The following is an 18973-nucleotide window of genomic DNA, read 5'->3' as shown; positions in this document are numbered from 1 at the left end:
GGTTTCTTTTTTATTGTTGTTGTAGTTATTGTTGTTATTATTGTTGGCATCGCTATTAGATAGGACAGAGAGAAATGGAGAGAGGAGGGGAAGACAGAGGGAGAAAGAAAGAGAGACACCTGCAGACCTGCCTCACCGCCTGTTAAGCGACTCCTGCAGGTGGGGATCCAGAGGGCTGAACTGGGATCCATATGTTGGTCCTTGTGCTTTGTGCTACATGCGCTTAACCCGTTGTGCTACCATCTGACTCCCTTATTTGCAATTTTTATTTTATCTTTTTAAATTTTTATAAAATGGAAACAATGATAAGACCATAGGATAAGGGGGTACAGTTACCACTACCAGAGCTCTGTATCCCATCCCATCCCCGATAGCTTTCCTATTCTTGAACCCTCTGGGAGTATGGACCCAGGGGTGCAGAAGGTGGGAGGTCTGGCTTCCCTGCTGATATGTGTGTTGGCTGGTCGATCCATACTCCCAGCCTGTCTCTCTCTTTCCCTTGTCAGGCAGAGCTCTGGGGAAGTGGGGCTCCAGGACACATTGGTGGGGTTGTCTGCCCAGGGAAGTCCGGTTGGCATCATGGTAGCGTCTGGAACCTGGTGGCTGAAAAAAGAGGTAAAATATAAAGCCAAACAAATTGTTGACTAATCATGAACCTAAAGGCTGGAATATTGCAGATAAAGATTTGGGGTGTCTGTTTTGAAGATAGCTAGTAGGTCTACTTTAGGTATTAATAGGGAGCCCATGACTTTATTAGATTTTGCCTGAACCTGGCACCTTTTTTTTTTCTCCTATTATTCTCCTCTCCACCTCCTCCTACTTTTGTTTTAATTTTTTTATTAAATTTTTTTTGAAGGGGAAGTTTTTTTCTTAATTGGGGAATTAATGTTTTACATTCAACAGTTAAGTACAATAGTTTGTACATGCATAACATTCCTCAGTTACCCATATAACAATACAACCCCCACTAGCTCCTCTGAATCCTTCTTGGACCTGTATTCTCCCCACCCACCCACCCCAGAGGCTTTTACTTTGGTGTGATACGCCAATTCCATTTCAAGTTCTACTTCTGTTTTCTTTTCTGATCTTGTTTTTCAACTTCTGCCTGAGAGTGAGATCATCCCATATTCATCCTTCTGTTTCTGACTTATTTCACTCAACATGATTTTTTCAAGGTCCATCCAAGATCGGCTGAAAACGGTGAAGTCACCATTTTTTTACAGCTGAGTGTAGTATTCCATTGTGTATATATACCACAACTTGCTCAGCCAATCATCTGTTGTTGGACACCTGGGTTGCTTCCAGGTTTTGGCTATTACAAATTGTGCTGCCAAGAACATATGTCTACACAGATCTTTTTGGATGGGTGTATTGGGTTCCTTAGGATATATCCCCAGGAGAGGAATTGCAGGATCATAGGGTAGGTCCATTTCTAGCCTTCTGAGAGTTCTTCAAACTGCTCTCCACAGGGGTTGGATCAAATTACTTCCCATCAGCAGTGCAGGATCAATATCTTAGCATCTGTGTTCATCAGAGATATTAGTCTGTAGTTTTTGTTTTTTTTTTGGTTGTGTCCCTGTCTGCTTTTGGTATCAAAATGATGTTGGCTTCATAGAAGCTGGCAGAGAGTATTCCAGTGTCTTCAATCTTCTGGAAAACTTTTAAAAGTAGAGGTACTAGTTCTTCTTTGAAGGCTTTGTAGAATTCATTTGTAAAACCATCTGATCCAGGACTTTTATTCTTGGGGAGGTTTTTGATAACTTTTCAATTTCATTGGCTGTGATGGGCCTGTTCATGTTATCCACTTCCTCTTTACTTAGTTTTGGAAGTTGGTAGGTATCTAGGAAATCATCCATTTCTTCCAGGTTCTCTAGCTTGGTGGCATATAGTTGTTCATAGAAACCTTGCATGATATTTTGAATTTCTGTGGTGTCGTGATATCTCCTCTTTCATTTACTGATTTATTTGGGTCTTCTCCCTTTTTTGTTTTGTGAGTCTGGGTAAAGGTTTGTTGATTTTGTTTACTCTTTTGAAGAACCAACATTTACTTTTCTTTTTTCCTCCTCCAGGGTTATTGCTGGGCTCGGTGCCTGCACCATGAATCCAACGCTTTTTGTTGCCCTTTTTGTTGCCCTTTTGTTGTCCTTGTTGTAGCTTCGTTGTGGCTATTATTATTGCCCTTGTTGACGCAATTCGTTGTTGGATAGGACAGAGAGAAATGGAGAGAGGAGGGGAAGACAGTGAAGGGGAGAGAAAGATAGACACCTGCAGACCTGCTTCACCGCCTGTGAAGCGACTCCCCTGCAGGTGGGGAGCCGGGGGCTCGAACTGGGATCCTTACGCCGGTCCCTGCGCTTTGCGCCACGTGCGCTTAACTGACTGCGCCACTGCCCGACCCCCCAACATTTACTTTCATTGATATTTTGTATGGTTTTCTTATTCTCAGTGTTATTTATTTCAGCCCTAACTTTACTGATTTCTGTCCTTCTTAGGGTTCCTTTGTTGTTCTTCTTCTAGGTCTTTAAGATGTGCAATCAGGCTGTTTATTTGTGCTTTTTCTTGTTTCCTAATGTGTGCTTGTATAGCTATGAACTTCCCTCTCAGTACTGCCTTAGCTGTGTCCCAAATATTTTGATAGCTTGTGTCTTCATTTTCATTGAACTCTCGAAACATTTTGATTTCTTCCTTGATTTCCTCTTTGACCCAGAAGTTGTTAAGAAGTGTACTGTTGAGCGTCCACATTTTGGGACTATTACTAATCTTTTGTTGATTGTTAAGTTTTAGTTTAATTCCGCTGTGGTCTGAGAAGATGCTTGGGATGATTTCAATGCTCTTGAATTTGCTGATGCTGTCTTTGTGGCCTAACATATGGTCTATCCTTGAGAATGACCCATGTGGATTTGAGTAAAATGTGTATTCCAGTTTCTTGGGATGAATGACTCTGAAAATGTCCAATAGTTCTAGTTTATCTATCTCTTCACTTAGCTCCCTTATGTATTTATTGATTTTCTGCCTGGATGATCTGTCAAGTTGAGATAGTGGGGTGTTGAAGTCCCATACTATGACTATGTTGCTGTTAATATATTGCTGTAGCTCTTTCAGTAGACGTTTGATGTATTTTGATGGCTTCTCATTGGGTGCATAGATGTTAATAATTGTTAAGTCCTCTTGATTGACTGATCCTCTGAGCATTAAGTAGTGTCCATTCCTATCTTTTTAAATCTTATCTATTTTAAAGTCTATAGTGTCAGATATGAGAATAGCTGTTCCTGCCCTTTTTTTGTGGGCCATTGGCTTGTATGATAGTTTTCCATACTTTCACTTTAAGTCCGTGTTTGTCTTATTGAGTTAGGTGGGTTTCCTGTAGACAACATATTGTTGGGTTGTATTTTCTGATCCATCTTCCTACTCTGTGTCTTTTAATAGGTGAATTCAGGCCATTGACAATTATTGATATCAAAGATTGAAGATATTTTAGCGCCATTCTTGTAGAGTTTTAGAGTGTTCTGATATATGTCTTATTTATGATGGTCTGACTGTTTATAGAAGACCTTTCAGAACTTCTTTCAGGGCAGGCTTGGTGATAGTTGATTCCTTCAACTGTTGCTTGTCTGAGAAGGTTTTGATGCCTCCATCTAGTCTGAATGACAGTCTAGCAGGATATAGTATTCTTGGTTGAAAGCCTTTCTCATTGAGCACTCGATAGATATCTTGCCATTCTCTTCTGGCCTGTAGTGTTTGTATGGAGAAGTCTGCTGCTAATCTTATGGGTTTTCCTCTGTAGGTGACTGTTTGTTTTTCTCTTGCAGCCTTCAGGATCCTTTCTTTATCCTTATTCCTTTCCATTCTAAATATGATGAGTCTTGGTTTCCTTAAGTCTAGGTTAATTCTGTTTGGGACTCTCTGGGCTTTTTGAATCTTTATGTCTTTGATGTTGTCTAGACTAGAGAAGTTTTCAGCTATTATGGCCTAAAGAATGCTTTCTTCTTCTCCCTCTCTTTCTTCTTCTGGTAAGCCAATAATACATATATTGTTTCTTTTGAAGTCATCCCATAGGTCTCTGTTGTTGTTTTCAGCATCTCTTAATCTCTTTTTGAGATTTCTTACTTCTTTTTTAGTTGTCTCTAATTCATCCTCGATCTTGCTAATTCTGTCTTCAGCCTCATTGATTCTATTCTCTCTGCCCTCTACTGTTTTCTGGAGTTCATCTATTTTGTTTCCCTGTTCTGATACTGTTTTAGCTTGTTCAGCTAGTTGTGTTCTTAGCTCAGCTATTTCAACTTTCAGCTCTCTAATAACCTTGAGATAATTAGTGTTTTCTTCCAGAGTCTCATTTGTTGTTCCTGCATTTCAGATTACAATTCTTTCAAACTCTTTACTAACTCCTGTGATTATTTCCTTAGCTAATGTTTGGATGTTGACCTCGTTATTTTGTGCTTCACCCTTTGGGGGGCTTTCAGCTGGACTGTTGTCCTGGTTAGTTTCTCCTATATTTCTTCTTGTTGGTTTACCCATTTTATATATTATGTTATGAGTTCCCTCTCTTAGTACTTTTCAAATTACTGATCACTATTTTCTGGATTGACTTGTGTCAATCCATTAAGATAATTAAAGGGTTCACAGTGGTGGAAGTTAACAGTTGTTTCAATAGTATTTTAATCCCTGAGCTGGAGCTCAGTGATTTAAAAGCCTCTTTTTTTTTTTTCTTCTCTGTAGGCTATGGGAGCCTGAGGGCTTCTAACTTAATCACTGACTCCTAACCAAGAGATAAGGCAGGGTGTGGCAGAGATAGTTCGGTGGTTATGCAAAGAGACTTTCACAGCCCCACAGCTATGCCACCGAGGTATAGGTCTTCTCCTGAATTTGCTGGTTAGATCTCTGCCCCCAGGTGTCCCTCTCTGCCACTGCTCCAGATTCTGAGGGCAGTAGCAATGGAGACTCAGAGTTGCACTTGGTGAGTCTCCGGGGAGTCCTCTTCTTCCTTCAGCTGCCCCCTTGTTGGTGGGACAGACTGGAGGTGGTGTCTCAACTGACAGAGCGTCGGACTATTACCAGCCACTTAATCTCTCCCTAGGCTCCTCTCTGTCACCAGCCATGTGTTTGCACTCACCGTTGATATGGTGGGTTCCTGTAGTTGTTCTAGTCCTGTCTTGTTTCAGTCCCAGGTGGTCTCCTTTGGTATTCCTAGTTCATCTGGGAGAGGAGAGGAGAGAAACACATCTGCTGCTGCTTGTAGCCCCGCCTCTGGAAGTCTTGTGAACCTGACATCTTATATGCAGGTGGACCCAGGTTTTTGTCTGGGGAGATGATGTCTTGGCTTGAAAAAGGGGTAGAAAGCTGGATCAGGAAAAGAGTAGCTCCCAAATATGGGAATGTTGTTTTCGACGGGTTAGGTTGTTTTCGCCGGGCTGGCTTCATGGGCGGGTAACAGATGACCAGGGACTCATGGTTGAGCTGTAGGCAGTATCTCTTTATTCATGCAGGACGCAGCACAATCTAAGACGAGCTAAGTTAAACTCAAAGTACTGTAAAACTCACAATGCTGTCTTTATATATACTTGCCAAGTAGGGTGGAAACAGGATGTGACATAGAGAGGGTGGAGAGAAAAGTGACTGGTAAAAATCAGTGTGACAAGGAGGGGGCAGATTAGGCGAGAATCCTATCACTGAACCACAAATGCCCTGGAGGGAGGGTGGAACTTGTTAACAGTGGTTATGTAAATAGAATGAAGTGGTTATGTAAATAGAATAGTGTTAAGCAGGGGGGATTTAAACCAAATGAAATAGAAAGGGTCTCATGCATACCAACAATTCCCCCTTTCTTTTTAACTAATGGCCATTGTGGGGTGAACAGAAACCTATATCGTACAGGCGTTTTCAAAAGAACTGGCATAAGACATGGAAAACAAAATAGGCAAGCAGCAATAACCAGTGTGATGTCAAGGGGAGCTTTTCTTGCCTCAAAGGGCAAGGCCTAGCAGGAAAAAGGGTATTTCTTGCCTCTGGGAACACTTCATGCCTCTGGGGGCATCTCTTGCCTCAAAGGGCGTTTCCTGCCTCTGTGGGCATCTCTTGCCTCTTGGGGCGCTTCATGCCTCTGTGGGCATAACCTAATAAGGCGGGGGAGTTTTCTGCCTCTGGGACAGAGCCTGCAGGCGAGGGGACATGGTCTATAAAGTCTCAAGGCAATTGGCTGAAGTTAGTCTTTGAGAAACACAGCAGCATGTACCAGTAAGTCCGATGGAGATGTCAGTCCAAAGTAGCTGACCACAGAAGAAAATGCCAGAGGATGAAACGCTGCACGTCTGTCTCGATGGGGAATGTCAGCCACCAGAATTCTGCTTTTCTGTAGAGAGTGATCTTTGGAGTCTGTGAATCTGTTTCTTCAGGTCGTGCCAGGTCTCATCATTGGTTTCCGGGGGTGTGTTGTAGTTATTCCATCTTGTGGTCGATGTCAGAGAACAGGGGTCCAAATGCATTTCCAGAAATTTTCATTTGAGTAGATGCTTTTTCATGTGAAGACTTGACAGCTGAAATTCACTTACTTGTCAAACAAAACTTGTAGCAGATTAGAAGTTTACTATAATTGATAACTCCATTATAATTGGAAGTCCTTCCTAGTATGATTTTAAGGTTGTTTAAACAGTTTAAACTCAATAAAATGTGGAAAGGTAAACAGAAGAACCACGGTTAAAAGCCTCAGGCATGAGAATTATTAACATAATCATTGCACTATCTGCCCCACCCATAACTCATACGGTTTCCAGGATTAAACGTTTCAGATTCATGTCAAGATTAAAAGAGAAATCAAAGGAGGAAAAAAATCAATTTTTTGGATTGTTTCTGGATGTCTCTAGAAATCATGGCTACGTCCAGCATTTTTTTTTAAGTCAATGTAAAACAAAAATTCAGTCATTCAAATCATTCTCTTATGAAACGCAACTTGAACCAGATTATCAAGATCTCACCATGTAGGATTAAGAGTCCCCGGAGGGCGTCCTAGCCCAAAAAGCTCCTCGAAATTCCATTTAGGGTGTTTCTGACTGTTCCTGCTGGATTGCTTCAGGCATCCGTTTTTAAAAGTGTCTTCCCATTGAAGAAAGAATCCAATCAGGAGAGTAGAACTAACCACGTGTCTCCATACTTGGGAACTGCCAGGGTACTGGAGAATGTTTTTCAAATTAGAGTAGTCCTTCTCCATGGGAAATATTCGAGAAGAAGTCCAGAAAGTCCCAGGGGAAATCCCCATGCATATCCCAAGGTCTACGATCACGGTCATAAAGAACCAAATTGTGGCCCGGAGCAAAATGTAGTCCTTTTCCTCAGGAAACATGGGAGAGGGAATCCAGAAAGTCCAAGGAGAAATCTCAGTGCATCTCCCAAGCTCTATGATCCCGGTCATAAGAAACCAAAGTTCCCAGTCAGGGAACCGAAATGTGGCCCAGAGTAAAATGTTTCAGAGACAGACTAACTGTCTCATGATGAAACAGTAGAGGCTTTGGCAAACCTCTTCGTAAGTAGAAGAGAAGACCATAGTGCATAGGTAGGCAAAGTCTTCACTTATCTGGGAGTTGGCGCAGGTCTGGTCCCACGTTGTGGCGCCATATGTTGTTTTCGACGGGTTTTGTTGTTTTCGCCGGGCTGGCTTCACGGGCGGGTAACAGATGACCAGGGACTCATGGCTGGGTTGTACGCAGTATCTCTTTATTCATGCAGGACACAGCACAATCTAAGCCGAGCTAAGCTAAACTAAAAGGTACTGTAAAACTCACAATGCTGTCTTTATATATACTTGCCAAGTAGGGTGGAAACAGGATGTGACATAGAGAGGGTGGAGAGAAAAGTGACTGGTAAAAATCAGTGTGACAAGGAGGGGGCAAATTAGGCGAGAATCCTATCACTGAACCACAAATGCCCTGGAGGGAGGGTGGAACTTGTTAACAGTGGTTATGTAAATAGAATGAAGTGGTTATGTAAATAGAATAGTGTTAAGCAGGGGGGATTTAAACCAAATGAAACAGAAAGGGTCTCATGCATACCAACATGGGAAAGGTGTATTAATATTGTTGATATCAACTTTATCTGGGGCCCATATTCAGCTGAGGAGCTTATGTAACCTCTGCGTCCCTATAGGTCTGAGCTCACATTCTGTGGTCATATGTAGGAACATTCCAAGCTGCCCCAATTTCAGGACCTGTCTACCTCAAATGGTAGATAGAGTATTTTATCTAGTCTCCCTTCGGAGGATGGAACATTCTCTACCATTGTTTATCCACATTGAGGGAAAGGTCCTATGGGAGCCCACAAAGGGGTCCATTGTGATGTTCCTGATGGCGTTGACCAGTGACAATGGAGAGAGGGATCTCTTCAAGGTCTATGCTCATCATGTCTGTGTGGAAATCCCCGACTAGGGCCCCAGATGATGGTGTGTCCCAATACGGAAGAGTCATCATTATAGTATGCCAGTCTCTTGCCCTTATTCAGCTTTTGTAGTCCTTAACTTTGATAAGGTTAGCTTTGGAGTGACTGAGGGAAGTGTGATAGGAAGTAGGTGAGGGAGGGTATCTAGGTCTAAGTAGAGACTATTTCATTAGGTACTTTAAGGTATCTTTTTAGGTCTTTCTACTTGCTTGCTTCATTTTATTGACTCACTGCAGACTATTGTGCACTTTTGCTTTAAGGTGTATAATTTGCCCTAATTTATGGATACATGTGTACATATGGCCTATTTCATGGGACCTATAGCTAGGTTTTGGGTTTTTTTTTTTTTTTTAAAGCTCTGTTTATTGGACAGAGACAAAGTGATATGGAAGGAGGATAGACACTTGTAGTACTGCATCACTGCTCATTAAGCTCCTTCTAAGCTCCCTACCCCCACAGGTGGGGACCAGAGACTTCAAACTGGGTCCTTGCACATGGTAGTATATTATATATAATACAATAACGTATTGTGCCACCATCTGCCCCCTGGTTAGTTGATTTTTGCAAGAGACTATTACTTGGTTTTGGGTCTGGTAGCTAAGTTAGATGATCATAACTTAGTTAAAGCTAAAATGAATAGTTTTGAGTGATCTAGATTTTCTTCTGGACTATCTAACCAGCTGAAAGTGGTTTCTACTTCATAATCAGAGAGAACAAACATTTGGGACAATAAAGTAATGTTGAGCCTTTTGCTCCATCTTATGACCCTAGTAATAACATCTTTATTCATAAACACATTTGAACAATAATTTTTCTGTATTAGCATGATCAGAGTTTTTCTGGATTAGAAACTTTTGTCTAGGGGTTTGGGAGACAGAAGGTTACTCTCATGCCTGAGGTTTCAAGGTCCCAGATTCAATCCTCAGCATCACCATAAGCCAGAACTGAGTAGTGTTCTTATTGCTGTCTCTCTCTCTTTCATATTAAAATACAATAAATAAAATATTCATAATAATACTGTGGCTAGAATTGTACAACTTTTTGTGGCATCTAGAGGTATTTTGTAGCATCCTTCCTTTGTTGCTTGTTTCAGACATGGAATTTAAAAGATGTTTGAGATTTTTGCACACCAGATAGAAATCCTTCAGGTTTTCACATGTGAATTTTTGGTGTAATTTACTAATAATGACTTGTTTAAACCCCTCAAGAACAAATGTAAACACAGTGTGTCCATTTTAATTTTAACTATAATTCCAAGATTTATTAGCACATGGTGGGCATTTACTAAGTGCTGAACAAAACCATGAATTCAAACACTTGTAGTATGAAGTATGCAGTGTAATATATGTAATATAAAGTATATCTGTTTCTCTTTTGTAGTTGTCAAATTTAAAAGTTCTGAATCACTCCCCAATGTCTGATGCCTCTGTCAATTTTGACTACAAATCTCCCTCCCTATTTGACCGAAGTACTGATCAGGACGAGAAAAGTGAAGATGTTGGTAGTCACTGTCTGCCCCAGAAGGACCTATATGCTGCTGAAGAAGCTGAAACCCTCTTTCCTAGGAAAATGACATCCCATAATGGACTGGAGGACAGTGGAGGAGGTGGTACTGGAGTGAAGAAGAAACGGAAGAAAAAGGATCCAGGAGAGCAAGAGGGGGTAGCAAAGGGAAGCAAGGACAGGGAGCCCAAGCCAAAGAGGAAGCGAGAACCTAGAGAGCCAAAGGAACCCAGGAAGGCTAAGGAGCCCAAAAAGGCCAAGGAACCCAAGGAGCCGAAGCAGAAGGATGGAGCCAAGAAAATGCGGAAGCCCCGGGAGGCCTCAGGCACCAAGGAGTCCAAAGAAAAGAGGAATAACGTTGACTCTGTGGCCAGGACAAAATCCAAGAAGGCCAGGTATGTCCTTTTCTATTTTCTCTGAGCACTTGACCCTGCCTCCTCAGAGTAGTTTGTCTAGGTCCTTACTGAAGCCCCTGGGCCTAACTCTTTCCATCGAAATGTACCAGTTGGGGCCGTGTGGTGGAGCACCTGGTTGAGTGCACATGCTACAATGCACAAAGAATCGGGTTCAAGCCCCTGGTCTTCACCTACAGAGGGAAAGCATTGCTAGTGGTGAAGCATTGCTGCAAGTGTCTCTCTGTCTCTTTCCCTTGCTGTCACCCCCTCCTTTCTTGATTTCTGGCTGTCTCTATCTAATTAATAAATAAACATAATTAAAAAATTAAATAAAAAAAGAAATGTACCAGTATCCTCAACTCTGAGTAACAGAAATAACCTTAAGTAATACTGGCCCAGCTATTTTTTGCCACTCCTTTCAGGATAAGAAGAATTAAAATATGAGCATACACACTATGTAAAGGGAGAAACATCACACTTGTGATACAGCAAGGGCGGTGCTAAGGGTGGTGACTTGGGAGCAGCAGCAGTATAGAGCCCCAGAAGAACAACTATCAGGGAGTCAGAGGTGTGGGCAGTCTGGGAGATGAGTGGGCATGCAAAATAGTTAAGGATTGCCGGCTTCCCGTGGCTGTGAATTCAGGACCATTCATTCCTGACATCTCTTTTATTCAATAACTAATACAGTGACTGGCATATCAGTAGGCTCAGGAAATATTGAATAAATGAGATCAGAGGAGGCCGTAATGACATGTAGTGAGATTTGAGGGTATGAGTACAGCTTCATTTCAGAGTGGGTGATAGTAAGGATCCTGGCTATAGAAGCTGTCAGAATCCAAATGCTTTCTTTATTTAGGAAAGTGAATATTTGTCATTTGTATGTATGCAAATGTAATGTTTTTCATTTTAACTTTTCTAAATTATTTGTCTACAACATTGCATTACCTTTTAAAAATATTTTATTCATTATTTTGGATAAAGAAAGAAATCAAGAGGGAAAGGGGAATTAGAGAATGAGAGATGGCGAGAGACATACCTGCAGCAGTACCTCATTGCTCATTTAGCTCCACCTCTGCAGGTGGGAATGGGGGCTTGAACCCATGTCCTTGTGCATTGTAATGTGCGTTCAACCAGGCATGCCACTACCCATTCACCTCAGTATTGCATTTCTACATTTTATTTTTTAGAAAATACAAAATAAACTTTTGTCCTCTAAATATTCAAGAGGAACTTGATGAATTCTGGAAATAGCTCACCCAGGAGAATGCACACCATACCTGATCTGTAAGGCCCTAGATTTGAGCCTGGCACCTCAAGGGAGCACCTCAGATAGTCCTGGAGGACAGTACTGGAGTGGGGTTTTGGGAGGTAGGGGTTACATTCCATGGATGATGTAGTAGTGCTGTTATTTCTTTCCTCCCTCCCTTTCTTTCTCTCAAAAAAGTGAAAAAAGCAGCTCACTGGTGGTATAAGTGGTATCACGCATGTATGAGGTTTTTCTCTGGAGCTGCCAAAAAAAGCCCATCCTATGATTTTGTTAATGTCTCCTTTCTTAAATTAAAAAAAAAAAAAAAAAGAGATGACCCAAGACATAGATCAGATGGTGCTAAAATGCCTGAGACTCTCTGTAGGATGCCTGGTGCCACAAGTCCCAAAGTGAAACTCTCTCTCATAAAATAGTTCTTTAAAAGAAAATTTGCAAAATCAAAATATAGACAAAGATCACCCATAAGAACACAAAGATAACCTGAAAAAAAAAAAAAAAAAAGACCACAAAGATTGATATAAATGTTAGCAGTGTACTGGCCACCAAACATATGTAGGGTCAGACATAGAGGAAATAAAAATTAAAGTATTTTAGCGGGGGCAGATGGTTACAGTGTGCAAGGATCCAGGCTTAAGCCCCTGGTCCCTACCTGCAGGGAGAAAGTTTTGCAAGTGGTGAAGCAGGGCTGTAGGTGTTTGTCTAGCTCCCTCTCTATCACCCCCTCCCCACTCAATTTCTGGCTGTCTCTATCAAATAAAGATAATAAAAAATATATTTTTTTAAAAAAACATTTTAGCTGGTGTTTGTTGCAACTTAAAATTCACTGTGTGGTTTAAGTTCATTTTGAAAGACAGTTTTCTGGGATCATATAAAATAATTTCCTAATCCACACATGTCTCCTCTAATATTCGCTTCCTTCTCCCTGCTGGGGAATGTAATCTTTGTGTATGTGTTCTGCTTTTGGTTTGTTGTTGTGTTTCATTTCTCCACCCCCCCCCCCCATCACGAAGGCTTGGGCTGCAGTTTACGGAAAATAGTGCTGAATATTTATTTTATAGAAGGTCAAGAGAGGTGTGTGAAATCAGGATTCTGAGTGATGAGAACAGTGTGCTTCTCAGTGTACTTAGAAGCATGTTCTGTTCTCTGGCACTGTATGAGGAATTGAGCCTGGGGGTCTCAAAGCTTTAGGTATGAAAATCTTTTGTTGAACCAGTATGTTATCTTTCTATTTCTGTTATCTAGTGGACTTCTAAATTTCATACATTAGGCATTTGCTGAGCTTCTGTCATCCCCTTCTCTATTGGCACTTACCATGTGGTCCTAGTATATTAGATTTTTTTGTTCCTTCCTCACTCATAATGGCTTTGCTGCTTTGGGCTGCTTTCTCATTCTGATAGAGGGAGAGATACTGTAGCACTGGAGTGTCCCCTGGTGTCATCACACTTCCTGTGGTGCAGATGCTTGAACCTTGGTCATGTTGATGGTATGAACAGTGCCCTACCTAGTGAGATATCTCTCCAGTTCTGTTGCTTCCTTTCTTCCTTCTCCCCCCACCCCCTATTTCATTACTGGGACTTCACTGCTCTGGACTACCTTTTTAATAGAGCAAGAGAAAGAGATAGAGGTGCTAGATAGACAGACAGACAGACAGACAGACAGACAGACAAACTATAGCACCAAAGTTTCTATTGTACTCTTATGTTGTGCACCAGGGGCTGAAACTTTTTGTCATGCACATGGTGAACAAGGTTCTGTCCCAGTTGAACTATCCTGTCAGCTTAGTTCCTATTATTTTCTTTTCTTTTTTTTTAAATATTTTATTTTATTTATTCCCTTTTGTTGCCCTTGTTGTTTTATTGTTGTAGTTATTATTGTTGTTGTCGTCGTTGTTGGATAGGACAGAGAGAAATGGAGAGAGGAGGAAGATAGACACCTGCAGACCTGTTTCACCACCTGTGAAGCGACTCCCCTGCAGGTGGGGAGCCGGGGTTCGAACCGGGATCCTTATGCCGGTCCTTGTGCTTTGCGCCACCTGCGCTTAACCCGCTGCACTACAGCCCGACTCCCCCTATTATTTTCTTAACTATAGTTTCTTTTCCCTTCTATCTTCTCTTTGAATTCCTTTTACCCCCTTGTATGCACTCTTCTAATGGAATCTTATAATTCTGTAGAGTTACATTATTACCTCCTCTTCCATTTGGAGAGACTATTGTCATTTTATCCTCTTATCCTAATATTCTTTGCATGGTTAAATATACTTCTTAAGCTTTTCATGTTAGCCAGAATTACATTCAATTTGCTCTTTACCCTGTGCCTCTCATGGGAATTTCTTTAAATGTCTCCGTGATAAATCTTTTTTTTTTTTGTCTAGAAAGTCTTCCAGTTCTGCCTATTTATAGGTTTCTAACAGAAACTTGTTTTTCTTTAGGAAATTCCACGTTAGTTTTACATAGGTTTCCTGCTGTTTTTCTGTTTGAGCATTTAGGATAGCTTTTGTTATTAGAGGCAAGTGACACTGTTGACAGAAGTGATGGAAATCTTTGTTTATATGTGTGGAAAGGGCTGGGGTCAGTGGAGAAAAGAAAATTTGATGCCTCCAAGTGGAAGGTGTATTTCTCAATTCCTCTTTGCTTTCCCATACTTTCCCTCCATTGCAGTTAATACAACATAGTTCCGCCTCCTGGAGTTCAATAGGACCATTTCCCGGACTCTGAGTGTGTGGAACCACTGAGCTCAGACTCTGGTCGTTTTCATCCAAATGGTTCTCACTTGGGAAAGGAGGACCTGGCCAGACTGACTCTGATGGCTCTCTTGCCAGTCTTCCTTCCCTTCCCCGAAAGTGAATACTTATGGATAGTTCAGTGTATTTGTCCCTTCAGGAAGGTCCCTGAGACCTTCACTTAACACTTAAGAGCTGGCAGTTTCTTCCCTGTCCCTGAACCATTCTACTGCTCTGCTTGTTTCAGTTGTGACTGGTGAGTACCATACTGCTAGTAAAATATGTCCAAAGTATGCTGACTTGTCCTTTTAGACTACCATCCACACACTCACTATCCTTCAGAGAATACATGTGTCTTCAGATAAAGCCAACTATGTTCTGGTTGCGGTTAATTGTTCTTGGAGTAGGTCTATTAAGGGAGAATGTTTCCTTTGTGACTATTCTGCCATGGTTCTGCTTCTGTTTCTTGAAATAGCCTTTAGTAAAAGTCTACTGGAGCTAGAGAACGCTAACCTGGTAGAGCATATGCCTTGCTATGAACACACAGTTTTAAACCCTGGCACTACTTGGAAGTGCTATCACACTGGAAGAAGTTTTGGTGCTGTGACATCTCTATCTGAATCGAAAAGTGACTTGGATCAGTAAAACTGTGCATGCACGAGGCTTAAACTCCATAAGAATAAATAGATAAATAAGTGACAACTCTTTTCAATGTATCTATTCCTCTTACTTGGCATCCATGTAGTAGTGGAGGAGGAGATACTGGTTGTCAGCCCTTTAGTTTGCTCTCTCTCTAAATCAGGAGGTCTGTTAGAATTAAATCCATCAAAGAGGAAAAGAAGTGAGTATTGTGATTAGCCCCAGTATTCTCTCACCTCAGCCTTTAACCCCAATATAACTCATCTGTCTGGAGCAGATTTCCTTTTTCTAATCCAATATGTTTCATAATATCCTAGAAGAAAGGGCTTATTTAAAGATTTATTTGTTAATGAGAAAAAGAGATGGGTAGAACCAGAGCTTCACTCTGGCATGTGCACTGCCAGGGATTAATCTAGGGACCTCATACTTGAAGCTCCACTATGCTATGTTCTGGGCTGTGAAAGGATTCTCTTTCCTTTCCTTTTCTTTATTTTCCTTTTTTCTTCCTTTCTCTCCCCCCCAATAATTTATTTATTGGATAGAGACAGAGAGAAATTTAGAGGGAAGGGGGAGGTAGAGAGGGAGAAAGACAGAGAACTAGAAGCTTCTCACCTGCAGATGAGGACTGTGCACTTGAGCCTGGGTCCTTGCACACTGTAACATGTGTGCTCAACTGGGTGTGCCACCACCCACCTGCCAGTCTCAAAGTTTAGTTTTTTAAATTTTAGAAGTTTCTTCTAGAAATTAAGCCCCGGATTTTCTGGTTATATAACTGCTTAAGCTATGATACAGGAAGATGAGTAAAATTTAATCACTTGAATTCTGCCTATTTGAAGGTCAGTTATCTGATTTTATTTACTGTGCAGACCTTTATTGAGGCTCAAGATGGTATGTGGTCACGGTCCTTTGTGTTCTTACATTCTGATCACTTAACAGAAATCAGAATATATATAGGCTTATTTGAATACTGAGCAAAGATCCTGTATTTGAAACTCACTGGACTTTATGTTAAGTAGGAGAGAAATCTAAATGATAATGGCTCTAGAAATATGGATTGATTTCATCCCAGCTTTTCTTAAAGCACCTGGAATGCTTACTTCCAGTCCTTCCTTCCTTCCTTCCTTTCTTCCTTTCTTTTTCTTATTTTATTTATTGATTTTGGATACAGACTTGAGGTTGAGAGGGAAGGGGAAGATAGAGAAGGAAAGAGAAAAACACCTGCAACACTGCTTCACCATTTATGAAGCTCTCCTGCCAGTGGGGACCAGGGGCTTAAACCTTGGTTCTTGAGCACTGTAATGTGAACACTCAACCAGGTTATCACCACCCTGGACCCTCCCAGTGTTTTCAAAGTTATGATCTTGTACATAATGTACATTTACCTAATCTGTTGGGTTGCTGGGAAAGTCATGTGGCATTTTTGCATAAAAAACCAAAAATACATCATGACTTTCCAGACAGCCCAATAGAAATAAGTACTACTTACTAAGTAGTCATACTTATAATTATCTTATTTATTCAGTATTTTTTAGTACCCTTTTTTTGTGTGTGCCTTGCTTTTTGAGGGTGTGAGAGAGTGAAGGATATTATCATAGAAGTATCATTTATTGGATTGTCAGAAAAGTCATGACATTTTTTCTATGCAAAAATACATTATGATTTTTCCAGCAACCCAGTATATAAGCCCATTGAATGTAGAAACTTTCACTAGTTAGAGTAACAGTCCTGCAAGTGTTCAAGAGGAGGAAAAAAAGGGGTGGTGGCTTATATTGAGATATAAACAAATGAAAGAACCTGGTATATTTGTACAGGTATAGCTGAATTTAGAGAGTTACTGGTTTTATTTCTGATATAGGTAGGCCCTTGAAAAAAAAAAAAGTATCTATTGAAAGTGTTTATTAAAAGAATCGAGAGATGAGGAAAAAACTTGTAGCAAAAAGAAAAAAATCACTGAAGCGATTTATCTTTACAGGCTGCCAGTATTAAAATATCAGAGTGAGGGAGTCGGGCTGTAGCGCAGTGGGTTAAGCGCAGGTGGCGCAAAGCACAAGGACCGGCATAAGGATCCCGGTTCGAACCCCGGCTCCCCACCTGCAGGGGAGTCGCTTCACAGGCGATGAAGCAGGTCTGCAGGTGTCTATCTTTCTCTCCTCCTCTCTGTCTTCCCCTCCTCTCTCCATTTCTCTCTGTCCTATCCAACAATGAGGACAATAATAATAACTACAACAATAAAACAACAAGGGCAACAAAAGGGAATAAATAAAAAAAAATAAAAAATAAATATCAGAGTGAGCATACATTCATTTTTCCCCTTCTTCCCCAAATTATTATGATGTGACAGGAAGAACATAACTGAATTTCTGAGTCTGGAAGGCTCACTGGTACCATACTAATGAATACATGTTGCAGATAGAATATCAGCCTGCATGCGTAGGTGCTATTTTTGCAGCACGACTAGAAGTAGGTGTCTCTTCAGAGTGACCTGGAAGTCCTAGAGATGGTTGGATGTCAGATCAGAAATGGAGGTAACTGAGTGAGGGACTAGAGCTCCAAGTGGAGACTGACATCTACAAGAAGGGGGCCAGTTTCTTGTCCATACACTTAAAAAAGGCAGATATGGCAGCTACTATGTATGTAGAGTCCCAGGTCAGATCTCTTCTTCAGCAACAGGACTTGATGGAGATTGATTTCCTGGGCACCAGACTGGAACCTCACCAGTAACCTGCATTAATAGCATAGTTCTTTGTAAATAGAAACAGTCCCTTAAAAATCTCAAGTTCATATAGGAAAACAATAGCAAAGAAGCAGGGGAAAAAAAAAAAAAGAGCCAAGCTCAAGATGTTGTGTTAGAATTAGTGGATTCATGATGACGTTTTATCTGTAGAGTAAGAATAAGCTATTAAAGTAGTGAGAAAAAAAAACCCAAACATTTGCTCAGTTTGCCTAAAAATTTATGAAAAATATTGAATAAAGGAAAGACTATGTATGTACATATGTATGTGTACACACTATGTATGTATGTGTACACACACATACACACCATCTAAATTTGTTGACTTTTATGTCAGGATGTCATTAGCTATTACTTAATGTTGACAAAGAGAGAACTAGATGCACGAACATATTTGGGGCTTGGGGTAATGCTACTCAGGTTGGTTTTTCTCTGCTAAGTGGGATTGGTGTGGATGGAGAAGACTTGTGCTTCTATTTTTTTTTTAATCTTATATTAAATCTTGTATTTTCATTTGCTTTTATTATATTTGTTAAATTCCTTTTTTTTTTTTTTTGCCTCCAAGGTTATCACTGGGGCTGGTGTCATCACTACGAATCCATTATTCCTGGAGGCCATTTTATTCCCTCCATTTTTCTGTTGGATAGAACAGAGAGAAGGGAGAGGAGGGAGAGATCGAAAGGGGAGATAAAAATAGACACCCACAGACCTGCTTCACCGCTTACAAAGCAACCCCACCACCACCACACAGAGGTTGGGAGCCAGGGGCTCGAATTGGGATCCTTTCACATGGATCTTTGCACTTTGCACTATGTGTGCTTAGCCTGGTGTGCCACTGCCCACCACCCCAAAGCTGCTTTTTCATGTCTTACTAGAATATCATCTGTGTAATCTTTGCTTTGCCTTTTTTTTTTTCAAACTGTATTGGGGGTTAATAACAGTACAGTTATTGACACATGGGCATATTTTCTTTGCTTTGAAAATGTTGATGATAGATAGGTTAAAGGGACAGAGGAAGGTAGATCTAATACATCTATACCAAAAGAAGTCCTGTGTGTATTTTGAAACTATCTTGTGTATATATTTAAACTAAAGTTTATGTCCAAGCTTAGTTCTCTGCATGTAGAATGAACTAGTAAGAACATTTTATAAGAAGTGAGTTAAATGTATAAATGTGCTGTTTGGGGTAACATCCTTTAAAAACATTTTTTTTAAATTAGTTTTGTAACCCTGGGAAGAGTGTCAGAAATTGTATCAAGGACTGGGTTGAAAGTTTTCCTAGAGTACTGGTACCTGGA

The 18973-nt window shown here is 40.8% G+C and overlaps 1 protein-coding gene across 4 annotated transcripts in view; it reads left to right on the top strand.

Moving 5' to 3' along the window:
• The window catches only part of CHD6 (chromodomain helicase DNA binding protein 6), a 236663-nt gene that overhangs the window by 68897 nt on the left and 148793 nt on the right, over nucleotides 1-18973 (top strand). For all 4 annotated transcript variants that reach the window (XM_060190220.1, XM_060190206.1, XM_007526639.3 and 1 more), the window contains one exon: nucleotides 9802-10319. In XM_060190220.1, coding sequence (XP_060046203.1) covers nucleotides 9802-10319 — 518 coding nt within the window. The remainder of the gene's footprint in view (nucleotides 1-9801; nucleotides 10320-18973) is intronic.

Source organism: Erinaceus europaeus, chromosome 1, assembly GCF_950295315.1.
Source record: "Erinaceus europaeus chromosome 1, mEriEur2.1, whole genome shotgun sequence".
Taxonomy (NCBI): Eukaryota; Metazoa; Chordata; class Mammalia; order Eulipotyphla; family Erinaceidae; genus Erinaceus; species Erinaceus europaeus.
The sequence above is the reverse complement of the archived record's forward strand: the minus strand, read 5'-3'. Positions and strand labels throughout refer to the sequence as shown.